The 16,073-nt window shown below is 44.6% G+C and overlaps 1 protein-coding gene across 1 annotated transcript in view; it reads right to left on the minus strand.

The window, feature by feature from the left end:
• The window catches only part of LOC120046691 (galactosylgalactosylxylosylprotein 3-beta-glucuronosyltransferase 2-like), a 47,238-nt gene extending 34,518 nt beyond the window's left edge, over positions 1–12,720 (minus strand). The window contains exon 1 of the mRNA XM_038992109.1: positions 12,196–12,720. Coding sequence (XP_038848037.1) covers positions 12,196–12,720 — 525 coding nt within the window. The remainder of the gene's footprint in view (positions 1–12,195) is intronic.
• Positions 12,721–16,073: the final 3,353 nt, after the last annotated feature.

Genomic DNA, 16,073 nt, shown 5'->3' on the forward strand with positions numbered 1-16,073 from the left:
TATGGACAATCATGGACTACAAAAAGAAAACCAGCCACGTCACGGACACCGACGTCATGCATCCAAACAAACTAAACGCCTTCTTTGCCCGCTTTGAGGATAATACAGTGCCACCGACACGGACTGCTACCAAGGACTGTGGGCTCTCCTTCTCCATGGCTGATGTGAGTAAGACATTTAAGCGTGTTAACCCTCGCAAGGCTGCCGGCCCAGACGGCATCCCTAGCCTCATCCTCAGAGCATGCGCAGACCAGCTGGCTGGTGTGTTTACGGACATATTCAATCGCTCCCTATCCCCGTTTGCTGTCCCCACATGCTTCAAGATGGCTACCATTGTTCCCCGTAGGACTCACTTCTGTCATTATATAGTGCTTTGAGAGACTAGTCAAGGATCATATCACCTCCACCTTCCCTTTCACCCTAGACCCACTTCAGTTTGCATATGCCCCAATAGGTCCACAGACGATGCAATTGCCATCAAACAGCACACATCCCTATCCCACCTGGACAAGTGGAATACCTACAGTTGAAGTCGGAAATTTACATACATCTTAGCCAAATACATTTAAACTCATTTTTTCACAATTCCTGACATTTAATCCTAGTAAAAATGACCTGTCTTAGGTCAGTTAGGATCACCACTTTATTTTAAGAATGTGAAATGTCAGAATAATAGTGGAGAGAAATAATTATTTCAGCTTTTATTTCTTTCATCACATTCCCAGTGGGTCAGAAGGTTACATACACTTAAATAGTATTTGGTAGCATTGCCTTTAAATTGTTTAACTTGAGTCTAACATTTCGGGTAGCTTTCCACAAGCTACCCACAATAAGTTGGTTGAATTTTGGCCCATTCCTCCTGCAGAGCTGTTGTAACTGAGTCAGGTTTGTAGGCCTCCTTGCTCACACACGCTTTTTCAGTTCTGCCCACAAATTTTCTATGGGATTGAGGTAAGAGCTTTGTGATGGCCACTCCAATACCTTGACTTTGATGTCCTTAACAACTTATTGTCAATAGGGGGAGCTGTTAGCACTATTGTTTTCTTGGTGTTCCCAAATTAAACTGCCTCGTACTCAATTCTTGCTCGTACAATATGCATATTATTATTACTATTGGATAGAAAACACTCTCTAGTTTCTAAAACCGTTTGAATTATATCTGTGGGTGAAACAGAACTCGACTTAGAGCAATTTTCCTATGTGTATGTCAGAATGCAGAATTTTGCTGGCTGTTCTGAGACCTGTGTATTAATTTGCCTGTCCTCTATTGGTTGAGATGCACTGCATACGCCTTCCCCTGGTTGTTAGCGAATAGGGAGACTTGAAATGGAGTTTCTACGCAGAGCCGAAAGTCTATAAATTGATTGGAATCGATGTGTCCACCCTTTTGGATCTTCGCGCTGACGCAGAGAGGGTCTTGGCATGTCGTTTTAGAAGCTCTGGTTTTAGCTCCTAGATATATCCGGCTCTGTTTTTATTCGATATAGGCTTTAAAGACATCATAATCTTGTTATTTTAAACCGATTTATATCAGTTTATGTCAGTATATTGCGATTTTCGGGCATTTCATTTTCTGACGTTGTATTGAGTTGGGTATCTCTCTCTCGCATGCCATTGTGTACTGCTAATTGCAACGTGGAAGGAAACATTCTCCAACCCAGCAACGATTCTTTTGGCCAAATGACACCTTTCCCAAGATTCTGATGGGAGTTCAGCTAATAGTAAGAACTATTTATGCTGATAATTCGTTGTTCTGTTGAAAAAGTAAAATGCATAAGACGCCATTATTTGCCGTGTAGCCTTGCGTTATCGCACCCTGTATTGCACCCTGTATTGCACAGTAAGGTTAATTTTAAAAATGTAATTCAGCGATTGCATTAAGAACTAATTTGTCTTTCAATTGCTGTCCAACCTGCATTTTTTTAGTCAAGTTTATGAATAGTTTTCGATAAGAATAGGTGTCTTTCCAAGATGGCGCCGGACAGATTGCTTGAGTATTTGGACACTATTTTCATTGTATAAGCACGATTTGTGCCGCTAAATATGCACATTTTCGAACAAAATCTATATGCATTGTGTAATATGATGTTACAGGACTGTCATCTGAAGAATTCTGAGAAGGTTAGTGAAAATTAATATATTTTGGTGGTGAATACGTTATCGCTATGTTTGGCTGGAATCAATGCTGTTGTGTGGTTTGCTACTGTGCTAAGCTAATATAACGCTATATTGTGTTTTCGCTGTAAAACACTTAGAAAATCTGAAATATTGTCTGGATTCACAAGATCTGTGTCTTTCAATTGCTGTACGCTGTGTATTTTTAAGAAATGTTTTATGATGAGTAATTAGGTAATACACGTTGCTCTCTGTAGTTATTCTAGTCGAGTTGTGATGGTGGCTGCAATGGTAAACTATGATTTATACCTGAAATATGCACATTTTTCTAACAAAACCTATGCTATACAATAAATATGTTATCAGACTGTCATCTGATGAGGTTGTTTCTTGGTTAGTGGCTATTTATATCTTTATTTGGTCGAATTTGTGATAGCTGCTGATGGAGTAAGAAAAATGGTGGAGTATGGGAGTGGTGTCTTTTGCTAACGTGGTTAGCTAATAGATTTACATATTGTGTCTTCCCTGTAAAACATTTTAAAAATCAGAAATGATGGCTTGATTACCAAGATGTGTATCTTTCATCTGGTGTCTTGGACTTGTGATTTAATGATATTTAGATGCTACTATTTACTTGTGACGCTATGCAAGCCTATGCTAGTCAGCTTTTTTACTGGTGGGGGTGCTCCCGGACCCGGGTTTCTGAGGAAGTAGAGGTTAAGCCATTTTGCCACAACTTTGGAAGTATGCTTGGGGTCATTGTTCATTTGGAAGACCCATTTGCAACCAAGCTTTAACTTCCTGACTGATGTCTTGAGATGTTGCTTCAATATATCCACAGAATTTTCCATCCTTATAAAGCGATCTATTTTGTGAAATGCACCAGTCCCTCCTGCAGCAAAGCACCCCCACAACATGATGCTGACCCCCGTGCTTCACGGTTGGGATGGTGTTCTTCAGCTTGCAAGCATCCCCCTTTTTCCTCCAAACATAATGATGGTCATTATGGCCAAACAGTTTTATATTTGTTTCATCAGACCAGAGATTTCTCCAAAAAGTACGATCTTTGTACCCATGTGTAGTTGCAAACCGTAGTCTGGCTTTTTAATGACGGTGTCACGTTCCTGACCTGTTTTCTGTTGTTTTTGTATGTGTTTGGTTGGTCAGGGCGTGAGTTGGGGTGGGCATTCTATGTTATGTGTTTCTATGTTGGGTCAAATGTGTTGCCTGATATGGTTCTCAATTAGAGGCAGGTGTTTGACATTTCCTCTGATTGAGAACCATATTAAGGTAGGCTGTTCTCACTGTTTGTTTGTGGGTGATTGTTGCTGTGTCTGTGTTTGTTACACCACACGGTACTGTTTTGTTTTTTACTGTTCGTGCGTTCTTCGTTATATGTAGTTCACAAGTTCAGGTCTGTTTAACGTCGTTTGTTGTTTTGTAAATTATCAAGTGTCTTTCGTGTCAGTGTTCGTCTTGTCTAATTAAATCATCATGTATTTATCACCCGCTGCGTCTTGGTCCACTCTCTCCCCGAAAGACGAACGTTACAGAATCACCCACCAAACCCGGACCAAGCAGCGTGGAGACGGGCAGCAGCGACAGCAGCAGTGGTACAAGGAGGAATGGACATGGGAGGAGATTCTAGACGGAGAAGGACCCTGGGCAGAGCCAGAGGAGTGTCGCCGCCCCAAAGCGGAGCTGGAGGCATCAAAAGCGGAGAGGCGGCATTATGAGGCGCTAGCAAGGCAGAGCGGCTGGAAGCCCGAGAGGCTCACCCAAAAATTTATTGGGAGGGGGCTAAAGGGGAGTGTGGCGAAGTCAGGTAGGAGACCTGCGCCAACTTCCCGGGCTTACCGTGGAGAGCGAGAGTACGGGCAGACACCGTGTTGTGCGGAAGAGCGCACGGAGTCTCCTGTACGTGTGCTTAGCCCGGTACGGGTTATTCCACCTCCCCGCACTAGCCGGGCTAGAGTGAGCATTGAGCCAAGTGCCATGAAGCCGGCTCAACATATCTGGCCTCCAGTACGTCTCCTCGGGCCGGTGTACATGGCACCAGCCTTACAAATGGTGTCCCCGGTTCGACAGCATAGCCCAGTGCGGGCTATTCCATCTCGCCGCACTGGTAGGGCTACGGGGACCATTCAACCAGGTAAGGTTGGGCAGGCTCGGTGCTCACGAGCTCGTGTACTCCTTCACGGTCCGGTATATCCGGCGCCACCTTCCCGCCCCAGCCCAGTACCACCAGTGCCTACACCACGCACCAGGCTTCCAGAGCGTCTCCAGAGCCCTGTTCCTCCTCCACGCACTCTCCCTATGGTGCGTGTCTCCAGCCCAATACCTCCAGTTCCGGCACCACGCACCAAGCCTCCTGTGCGTCTCCAGAGGCCTGTACGCACTGTTCCTTCTCCCCGCACTCGCCCTGAGGTGCGTGCCCTCAGCCCGGACCTCCAGTTCCGGTACCACGCACCAGGCCTATAGTGCGCCTCGAGAGTCCAGTGTGCCCTGTTCCTGTTCCCTGCACTAGCCTTGAGGTGCATGTCTCCAGTCCGGTACCACCAGTTCCGGCACCACGCACCAGGCCTACTGTGCGCCTCAGCAGGTCAGAGTCGGCCGTCTGCCCAACGCCGCCTGCACTGCTCGTCTGCCCAACGCCGCCTGCACTGCTCGTCTGCCCAGCACCGTCTGAGCTGCCTGCCTGCCCAGTGCCGTCTGAGCCATCCGTCTGCCCAGCGCCATCTGAGCCATCCGTCTGCCCAGCGCCATCTGAGCCATCCGTCTGCCCAGCGCCATCTGAGCCATCCGTCTGCCCAGCGCCATCTGAGCCATCCGTCTGCCACGAGCCTTCAGAGCCGCCCGTCTGTCCCGAGCCATTAGAGCCGTCCGTCAGTCAGGAGCTGCCAGAGCCGCCAGCCAGTCAGGAGCTGCCAGAGCCGCCAGCCAGTCAGGAGCTGCCAGAGCCGCCAGCCAGTCAGGAGCTGCCAGAGCCGCCAGCCAGTCAGGAGCTGCCAGAGCCGCCAGCCAGTCAGGAGCTGCCAGAGCCGCCAGCCAGTCAGGAGCTGCCAGAGCTGCCCTACAGTCATGAGCTGCCCTACAGTCATGAGCTGCCCTACAGTCATGAGCTGCCCTACAGTCATGAGCTGCCACTCAGTCCGGAGCTGCCACTCAGTCCGGAGCTGCCACTCAGTCCGGAGCTGCCACTCAGTCCGGAGCTGCCACTCAGTCCGGAGCTGCCATTAGTCCAGAGCTGCCTCTCTGTCCTGAGCTACCTCTCTGTCCTGAGCTACCTCTCTGTCCTGAGCTACCTCTCTGTCCTGAGCTACCTCTCTGTCCTGAGCTACCTCCTAAATCATGTGGGGACCTTGGGGAGGATTCTTAGGCCAAGGTCGTGGGCGAGGGTCGCCACTCAAAGGACGCTAAGGAGGGGGACAAAGACAGTGGTGGAGTGGTGTCCTCGTCCACCGCCGGAGCCGCCACCGCGGACAGATGCCCACCCAGACCCTCCCCTTGAGTTTTAGGAGTGCGCCCGGAGTTCGCACCTTGAGGGGGGGGTTCTGTCACGTTCCTGACCTGTTTTCTGTTGTTTTTGTATGTGTTTGGTTGGTCAGGGCGTGAGTTGGGGTGGGCATTCTATGTTATGTGTTTCTATGTTGGGTCAAATGTGTTGCCTGATATGGTTCTCAATTAGAGGCAGGTGTTTGACGTTTCCTCTGATTGAGAACCATATTAAGGTAGGCTGTTCTCGCTGTTTGTTTGTGGGTGATTGTTGCTGTGTCTGTGTTTGTTACACCACACGGTACTGTTTCGTTTTTTCCTGTTCGTGCGATCTTCGTTATATGTAGTTCACAAGTTCAGGTCTGTTTAACGTCGTTTGTTGTTTTGTAAATTATCAAGTGTCTTTCGTGTCAGTGTTCGTCTTGTCTAATTAAATCATCATGTATTTATCACCCGCTGCGTCTTGGTCCACTCTCTCCCCGAAAGACGAACGTTACAGACGGTTTTGGAGCAGTAGCTTCTTCCTTGCTGAGCAGCCTTTCAGGTTATGTCGATATAAGACTTTTTTTACTGTAGATATAGATACATTTGTACCTGTTTCCTCCAGCATCTTCACAAGGTCCTTTGCTGTTATTCTGGGATTGATTTGCACTTTTCGCACCAAAGTACGTTCATCTCTAGGAAACAGAACGTGTGTCCTTCCTGAGCGGTATGACGGCTGCGTGGTCCCATAATGTTTATACTTGCGTATTATTCTTTGTACAGATGAACGTGGTACCTTCAGGCATTTGGAAATTGCTCCCAAGGATGAACCAGACTTGTGGAGGTCTACAATTTTTTTTCTGAGGTTTTGGCTGATTTCTTTTGATTTTCCCATGATGTCAAGCAAAGAGGCACTGAGTTTGAAGGTAGCCTTGAAATACATCCACAGGTACACCTACAATTGACTCAAATAATGTCAGCTATAATGTTCAGAAGTAATATAATGTTCAGAAGCTTCTAAAGCCATGACATCATTTTCTGGAATTTCCCAAGCTGTTTAAAGGCACAGTCAACTTAGTGTATGTAAATGTCTAACACACTGGAATTGTGATACAGTGAATTATAAGTGAAATAATCTGTCTGAAAACAATTGTTGGAAAATTACTTGTGTCATGCACAAAGTAGATGTCCTAACCGACTTGCCAAAACTATAGTTTGTTAACAAGAAAATTGTGGAGTGGTTGAAAAACTAGTTTTAATGACTCCAACCTAAGTGTATGTAAACTTCGACTTCAACTGTATTTAAGAATGCTGTTCATTGACTACAGCTCAGAATTCAACACCATAGTACCCTCCAAGATCACCATTAAGCTTAAGGGCCTGGGTCTCAACCCCGCCCTGTGCAATTGGGTCCTGGACTTCTGACGGGCCACAGGTGGTGAATGTAGGAAACAACATCTTCACTTCGCTGATCCTCAACACTGGGTCCCCACAAGGGTGTGTGCTCAGCCCCTCCTGTACTCCCTGTTCACCCATGACTGCGTGGCCATGCACGCCTCCAACTCAATCATCAAGTTTGCAGATGGCACAACAGTAGTAGTCTTGATTACCAAAACAAACGAGACAGATAATAGGGAGGAGGAGATGGCAATCGGAATGTGCTGTTTGGAAAACAACCTCTCACTCAACGTCACGAAAATAAAATAAATTATTGTGGACTTCAGGAAACAGCAGAGTGAGCATCGATGGAACAGCAGTGGAGAAGGTGGAAAGTTTTAAGTTCCTCTGCGTACACATCACGGACAAACTGAAATGGTCCACCCACACAGACAGTGTGGTGAGGAAGGCGCAACAGCGCCTCTTCACCCTCAGGAGGCTGAAGAAATTTGACTTGTCACCTAAAACCCTCACAAACTTTTACAGATGCAAAACTGAGAGCATCCTGTCTGGCTGCATCCCCCCCTGGTATGGCTCCTGCACCGCCCATAACCTCATGGCTCTCCAGAGGGTGGTGTGGTCTGCACTACGCATCAACAGGGCAATCTACCTGCCCTCCAGGACACCTACAACACCTGATGTCACAAGAAGGTCAAAAAGATCATCAAGGACAACAACCAGCCGTGCCACTACCTGTTCACCCCGCTACCATCCAGAAGGTGAGGTCAGTACAGGTGCATCAAAGCTGGGACCGAGAGACTGAAAATGGCACAACAGATGGCACAACAGTAGTAGTCTTGATTACCAAAACAAACGAGACAGATAATAGGGAGGAGGAGATGGCAATCGGAATGTGCTGTTTGGAAAACAACCTCTCACTCAACGTCACGAAAATAAAATAAATTATTGTGGACTTCAGGAAACAGCAGAGTGAGCATCGATGGAACAGCAGTGGAGAAGGTGGAAAGTTTTAAGTTCATCTGCGTACACATCACGGACAAACTGAAATGGTCCACCCACACAGACAGTGTGGTGAGGAAGGCGCAACAGCGCCTCTTCACCCTCAGGAGGCTGAAGAAATTTGACTTGTCACCTAAAACCCTCACAAACTTTTACAGATGCAAAACTGAGAGCATCCTGTCTGGCTGCATTCCCCCCTGGTATGGCTCCTGCACCGCCCATAACCTCATGGCTCTCCAGAGGGTGGTGTGGTCTGCACTACGCATCAACAGGGCAATCTACCTCCCCTCCAGGACACCTACAACACCTGATGTCATAAGAAGGTCAAAAAGATCATCAAGGACAACAACCAGCCGTGCCACTACCTGTTCACCCCGCTACCATCCAGAAGGTGAGGTCAGTACAGGTGCATCAAAGCTGGGACCGAGAGACTGAAAAATAGCTTCTATCTCAAGGCCATCAGACTGTTAACCTGTTTGGGCTGCAGGGGCAGTATTGAGTAGCCAGATAAAAGGTGCCCATTTCAAACGGCCTCGTACTCAATTCTTGCTCGTACAATATGCATATTATTATTACTATTGGATAGAAAACACTCTCTAGTTTCTAAAACCGTTTGAATTATATCTGTGAGTAAAACAGAACTCATTTGGCACAAACTTCCTGACCAGGAAGTGGAAAGTCTGAAAACTATGCTCTGTTCTAGGGGCTGCCTATAAAGGTCCTTGATATTTATTAGAATACATGCACTTCATACGTCTTCCACTAGATGTCGACAGGCAGTGAGAGAAGAAATTGAGTGTGTAACTTGATCTGGGCTCGAATAAATGCTCTTTGTATGACGTGTCACCAGTTTCCTGTTTTCTGGAGAGCGCGCGAAGGGACCTGGTTTTGCCTTCTGTACAGCTGTCGTTATAGACGACTAATATCTCCGGCTTTGATTTTATTTGATACATGTGACAATATCATCGTAAAGTATGTTTTTTCAATATAGTTTTATTAGAATATTGCATTTTTTTCGGGACGTTAGGTGTGTTGCGTTGTCTGCGTTTGTTCACGAAGGAGAGCTTAGCGCCACTTTGCTAGCTTTCCGTGCTAATTGACTGGAGAAGAGGACATTCTAAATCCAAACAATGATTGTTCCCGACAAAGGACCCCTTGTACAACATTCTGATGAAAGATCATCAAAAGTAGGACCCATTTTATGATGTTATTTCATATATCTGTCGAACATGTTGTACTAGTAGGTTGCGGCCAGGTTTTGGGCACGCTCTCGCCATAACGTAAACTGCATATCGTAATGAAGTTATTTTTAGAATTCTAACACGGCGATTGCATTAAGAACTAGTGTATCTATCATTTCCTATACAACATGTATTTTTTAGTTATGTTTATGAATAGTTATTTGGTCAGAATATGTGAGTGCCAGAAAAATATCCGGACGTTGTGGGAAAAAGATGCTACGTTAGCACAATGTATAACCACTGTTTTCAGCTCTAAATATGCACATTTTCGAACAAAACATAAGTGTATGTATAATCTGATGTTATAGGACTGTCATCTGATGAAACTTATCAAGGTTAGTCAAAAATTATATATCTTTTGCTGGTTTGTTACGATCGCTAACTTTTGCTGCTGGGGAATGGCTTGTGTTTCTGGCTATTGTGGTAAGCTAATATAATGCTATATTGTGTTTTCGCTGTAAAACACTTAAGAAATCGGAAATATTGGCTGGAATCACAAGATGCCTGTCTTTCATTTGCTGTACACCATGTATTTTTCAGAAATGTTTTATGTTGAGTATTTAGGTATTTGACGTTGGTGTCTGTAATTACTCTGGCTGCTTCAGTGCCATTTCTGACGGTAGCTGTGATGGTAGCTGCAATGTAAAACTGATTTATAGCTCAAATATGCACATTTTTCGAACAAAACATAGATTTATTGTATAACATGTTATAAGACTGTCATCTGATGAAGTTGTTTCTTGGTTAGTTTGGTTGGTTCTTGGTTAGTTAGGTTGGCTTTGTGCATGCTACCTGTGCTGTGAAAAATGTCTGTCCTTATTTGTATTTGGTGGTGAGCTAACATAAATATACGTGGTGTTTTCGCGGTAAAACATTTTAAAAATCGGACATGTTGGCTGGATTCACAAGATGTTTCTCTTTCAAATGCTGTATTGGACTTGTTAATGTGTGAAAGTTAAATATTTCTAAAAATTATATTTTGAATTTTGTGCCCTGCACTTGAAGTGGCTGTTGTCATATTGTGCCCGGCTTCGGGCTTGCAGCCATAAGAAGTTAAACAGCCATCACTAACACAGAGAGGCTGCTGCCTACATACAGACATGAAATCATTGGTAACTTTAATAAATGGATCACTAGTCACTTTAATAATGCCACTTGAATAATGTTTACATATCCTGCATTACTCATCTCATATTCATATATGTATTTTATACCATCTATTGCATCTTGCATATGCCACTTAGTCATTGCTCATCCATATACTTATATGTATATATTCTTATTCCATTCCTTTACTTCGATTTTTTTGTATTAGGTAGTTGTTGTGGAATTGTTAGATTACTTGTTAGATATTGCTGCACTGTCGGAACTAAAAGCATAAGCATTTCGCTACACTCGCAATAACATCTGCTAACCATCTGTATATGACCAAAAAACATTTATTTGATTTGACTAACCAAGTCTTGGGCCCCCTCTCCAATAATTTCTTTCTAGTTTTCAAGGTAATTTCCTGCAATTCTACACATTTTCCTATGGGGCATAGAGACAATTTAGCAGTTTCAAATCTTAAATTATAGTGCATTTGTCAAACCCTGATCTGTTTCACCTGTCCACCCCCCTCCAGGTGTCGCCCATTTTCCCCATTATCCCCTATGCATTTATACCTGTGTTTTCTGGTTTTCTGTTGCCAGTTCTTCTTGTCTCGTCAAGCGTACTGGTGTTTTTCCCGTACTCCTGTTTTTCTCTCTTGTCCCTGTTTTCTTCACGGTTTTGACCATTCTTCCTGCCCTGACCCTGAGCCTGCCTGCCGTTCTGTACCATTCGGACTCTGCGCTGGATTACTGACATCTGCCTGCCCTGTTGTTTGCCTGCCCCCTGTTTTTGTAATAAACATGTGTTACTTCGAACTGTCAGCATCTGGGTCTTATCCTGAGGTCTAATAGCATTTAGGTTAAAAACCTAAGGCCACCCTCTTGACAGTGAAGAGAAAACATTTATGTTTTAAAGTACATTTCCTGCAAGTCTACACGTTTTGCCATGGGGCGTAGAGAAATTGTTGCAGTTTTAAAGCAAGTTTGCCGTAATACTACACATCTTCCATAGGGCGGAGAGAAGATTTAACAATTTTTGAATTCATTTCATGGAATTTATTTTTTAAATCAGTGGGGAGTAGAGAAAAAAGTGCAGTTTTAAAGTAAATATCCTGAAATTCTACACATTTTGCCATGGGGCGGAGAGAATATTTAGCAATTGTATAACTAATTTCATGCATTTCTAGAACATTTTCCGTGGGGCGGAGAGAAAAATGTGCAGTTTTACAGCTAATTTCCTGCAATTCTACACATTATGTCATGGGGCGTAGAGAAAATGTTGCAGTTTTAAAGCACGTTTGCTGTAATACTACACATTTTGCCATTTGCCACACAAATGTTTGCAGTTTTTAATGTGATATCTATGATCAATGGCACCGCCACAGTCGGTTATTCGACCATAATTACGACAAATTTAGATAGCAGGCCGCTAGGCTAATTTACCAATCTAAAACGTTTTAGCTGACATGGGCTAATTGAGTGACTGTCAGTGACTGACATAAGAGAAAAACTGCTGATGCACAACCACATTTTTAAATCAATGAGAGATGAGCCACTGCTGTCGATGAGGTTATATGAACAGAAAATTATTTAGAGGATCACAGAGCCAACTTGCTCAAAACAAGTTTTAGGCAAATTAACTCTGGGTTGAGTTATGTGCATGTTTTTGTTCTATCCAGAATCAGTGCCTGGACACAGTGGCCCTCAAGGACCAGAGATGACCCTTGAAGATATCCCAGGCTTATTTCAATACGTTATCTGATTGCACAGATAGACTATCTGAAAACTCTTGTACTAGAAAACTGATAAGCTTGTTGTGTGTGAATGACATCACATGCCATGTAGCCTATCTGTCATTAAATGTGCTTTATTACCTCTTCAAACAGTTCCAGACTGTATGTGTTGTCATCATCTGCGAAGAATACTACCCCCACGTCCTTCCGCGAGCGATGCGACCGTAGCCACGACAGAGCCGTGTTCCTCTGCTCAGTAGCACGAGGCATCCCGGTCCGTTTGAACCGGCGGGGCGTAAAGATGTTCAAGTGTGTGTATGGCATCCCGGAGCGGGAGAGAAAGCGCGCCACCAGCTCTGTGCGCACGCTCGAGTCCTCCACTACGATCCAGTGGAAGCGAGGAACCTGGCGGAAGGTGTTAGCGAGCCGGGTAAGTTCAGCTTTCTGGACTGGCCGGTTGTAGGTCGGGGTGATGGCGTAGATTACTGGGAGAGCGGAGCGATTGGCCCGAGGAAGTCTGATTCTGTCATGCCGCTGTGCGCCCCCGGCGCGGCCCAGGACTGGACTTCGGACGGGTGTCCTCTTGGTGTCAATATCGATCATGATGATGACGATGAGGACCCAGGGCAGGAAAATGAAGAAGCGGCTGTAGAAGAGCGATTTCATTTTGCCGAAGTTAGAGTGAGTGCACGGCTTGTTTATCACCATCTCACTCACTCCATCACATCCAAGCATCCCACCACGATCGTGCAACAACAACTTGCACTCTCCAAAGCTATTTTAGGTGACCACGTGAGACCCATTTTTAGAAATTAGGACTTTGTTTATCTCCAATAAACTAATAAATATCAAAATTCATCCCGTTTAGGGTTATGAAAACATAGTCACGTCCGCGTCCCGTAGGGACTGTTTGCTGATGAGTCTCCTCCCAGATGAAAGTGGAGAAGTGCCTCATATCCCTCGAACGAGAGAGCGATGAAACGAACCCCTCAAAAAACAACATTTAATCCCAAACGCAATCTTCACATGCCTTCAGCCCACAACCTTTTCGATAAACCAGAAATAGCTTTCCGCAGATATCCACCGGCCGCTACTCCCGTAGTGTCTGGGAGAAAGGGACATCATTCCCGGGCTGAATGCGGCTTAAGTCGGTGTCTGATGGGCAGTGGGGAGAAGCAGGTGCGGGAGCGTCAGTGCAGAGAGAGGAGAGACAGCGACGAGAGGGGACGGGAAAGATTGGAATGGACAGGGAGAGAAAGAGAGGAGGAGGGGAGAGAGAAAGGGAGACTTTGTTATGCTGCTAGAGAAGCACGTCAGTGTCCGCTGAGGATGGAGATAAACTCACCCTACAGACAGACAGAGAGAGAGAGAGGGAGAGGGAGAGATAGAAAGAGAGAGAGAAGCACCATCTTTTGATAAAACGTTTGCTTTCGTTCTAAATGATAATCGGAACTTTGATTTGAACTGCAAGTTGTCCACTCCAGACCGATTGAGCTGGCAGCATTCAATGAATAGAAATAAAGACATCTCTCTGGAAGCTAGGGAAATCAGTAGTCACCAGCTATTTGGATATTCAGGAGGTTTTTCCCATATCTGGTACCCTATTTGTTCAGATGCAATTAATTGCTTGTGCTTGGAAAATATTGAAAACAAAGATGGTGTTATTTCTTCTCCTATCTTGATAAGGAACACTAATATGGATCCTAATCTCGTATATAGCCTAACAGTCTAAATTGGACTGTAGCTTCTGTTATGCCAGACTCTGGTATTTCATTAATAGAGCAGAAAAATAGAGCCTGATTTGCATGTCATTTTTGTCAATTGGTTTAAAAGATGAAATCTATACCAGTACATAAATATTGAGTGCATTTTTCAAAGTCAGCATGAAGTGAAATCTCTTCTTTGAGTTATGACTAGTCAATTACTCATTTCCCACATCTAGCCCCACCCTCCTCTCCCCCGCATAGGCTCTGTGCCATCAGCATGTACCTGTCATTCAACTGTCATACTGTCTTGTCATTTCCCCCTGTTCCATCAGATACTCCATTCTTATTGGGTATTGACATGTGACAGTGCTCTCTGCTATTGGGAATTACATGATGAGGGGTTCTATGAGAAATGGGTGCCTCACTATCAGTTCTGATGGTGGAAATCAGAGCTGGGTTCTGTTCTGTTGTTTCTTCGCCCAAGGGATTGGCTATTATCTGACATCATGTCAAATGTCACAGGAGTTGGTCTGAGTAAGAGAGACAAGGGAGCATGAAACAGAGTGATGTGTTTGCTAGAGGCAACAATTAAGTGTATAGCCTATCTCACCTGTCTGGAGAGGCCTCAGTAATAGACAACACGCACGCACGTACGCACACACACACACAGACACACACACACACACACAGACACACATACACACACACACAAAAGAAGGTAGCATCACCAGACACTGGCAGGAGAACAATAGTGGCACAGATAAAGACTGTGTGTTTGTGAGAGAGAGAGAGATAACCCTGGGTCCAATCTACTCTTTGTCATCCTGGTAATACAGCACAGAGAGTGAAAGAGAAAGAAAGACAGGGAGAGAAAACGATGGCGGAGGAAGGAGGTGGATGTTTACTGATGGAGAGAAATATCCAGTTAGCTCCCAGACCAACTGAAGACTCCCACCATCCCAAGACAACAAACGAGTCTTCCATCGTATATGCATAAATCACTATGGAACCCCGATTTAAGTGATAATTTAGAGTACAATTCAATTTAGAGACAATTTAGGTCCTCTCAACAAATGGAAAGTCTACAAGGCATTTGTCAACGCCATTAGCATAGAAATGACTTTCCGTCCTCCCTATTGTGTAAATTGGTGACAAGCTAATACATTTCCCTCCAGCATAACTCAATTGGCACAGGTTTGCAGTTGATGACATTAGTTGTTTTATGGGGAAGAGGATGGAGATGCGATTGAATTTACTCCCAGCCCCAAAATCGATCCCGGCAAATTGATTTATTGGAATTTCGCAAATAATATATATTTTTTATACCCAATTTCATCCTCCTAAGAGTTGATGGAGGTTTCTGTTTATGTACTTCATCCCTCCATATACTGTAATGTAAAGTGGTGTGCTGTATAGAGGCAATTCTAGGTCTAATCAATTGGCTTGATACCAGCATCTACATCCCAAATAGAATTGACCAATGAAGGTAAAACCAGAGAGGAGTAAGGGAGTCTTTGTTGTCAACCTGTCGACCACAGCTTTCCTCAAGATTTTCTCTAGAGCTTATGTCATTCCCCTTGTCAGCAACAAGACACGTGCACGCACACGCACGTGTCAATTAAGACTCATAATCCCATTAAATGACCCAGCTGCCACTATAAAGGAATCGATTCCTAGGATGCTCATTGGTAGAATGTCTATCAAGCACCTTTTAAAATATACTTATCTAAGCATTTACACCCACCCACGCTACGTAATGGATGAAATTCAGTCCTACCTGTCATTCAATAGAATCTGACACAGTCCTATATCACTTACAGGCTTTGTCAGTTTGAAAAACACATTTACTAACAGCGTCACATAATGACTTTGACTGCAGTACCAGAGTGAGTGCGTTGTTTGTGAGGAAATGAAAACACTTACAGGATAGCGACCAAACAAGCTGTTGTTAGGATAACCTTGAGTCTCTGACAATATCTTTCCTGATTTACATAACAGAAGAGAGCTTCTCTCTGAACGCAGTGTGCTGTAAAGTAGTTTTTCCGCTTTGCATTGTGAGAGAGAGCGAGAGAGAGAGAGAGAGATAGTGAGAGAGAGAGATCGTGAGAGAGAGAGAGAGCAGTCAGAGCAGTCAGAGCATGCTGATGCTATCTCTGGCTCCAAACTTTTATGTTAGAGAGAGGCTGAGAAAGTGTGTGTGTGTGGTTTAAGAATTCTAATGACATCCAACAGAGGTGCCAAACGGAACTTCATTCCTCTGTATAAGTAATGAAGGGCTGTGATTGAGACGGGCAATTCAATAGACTGCCTTGT

The sequence above is a fragment of the Salvelinus namaycush genome, chromosome 4 (assembly GCF_016432855.1).
Source record: "Salvelinus namaycush isolate Seneca chromosome 4, SaNama_1.0, whole genome shotgun sequence".
Lineage (NCBI taxonomy): Eukaryota > Metazoa > Chordata > Actinopteri > Salmoniformes > Salmonidae > Salvelinus > Salvelinus namaycush.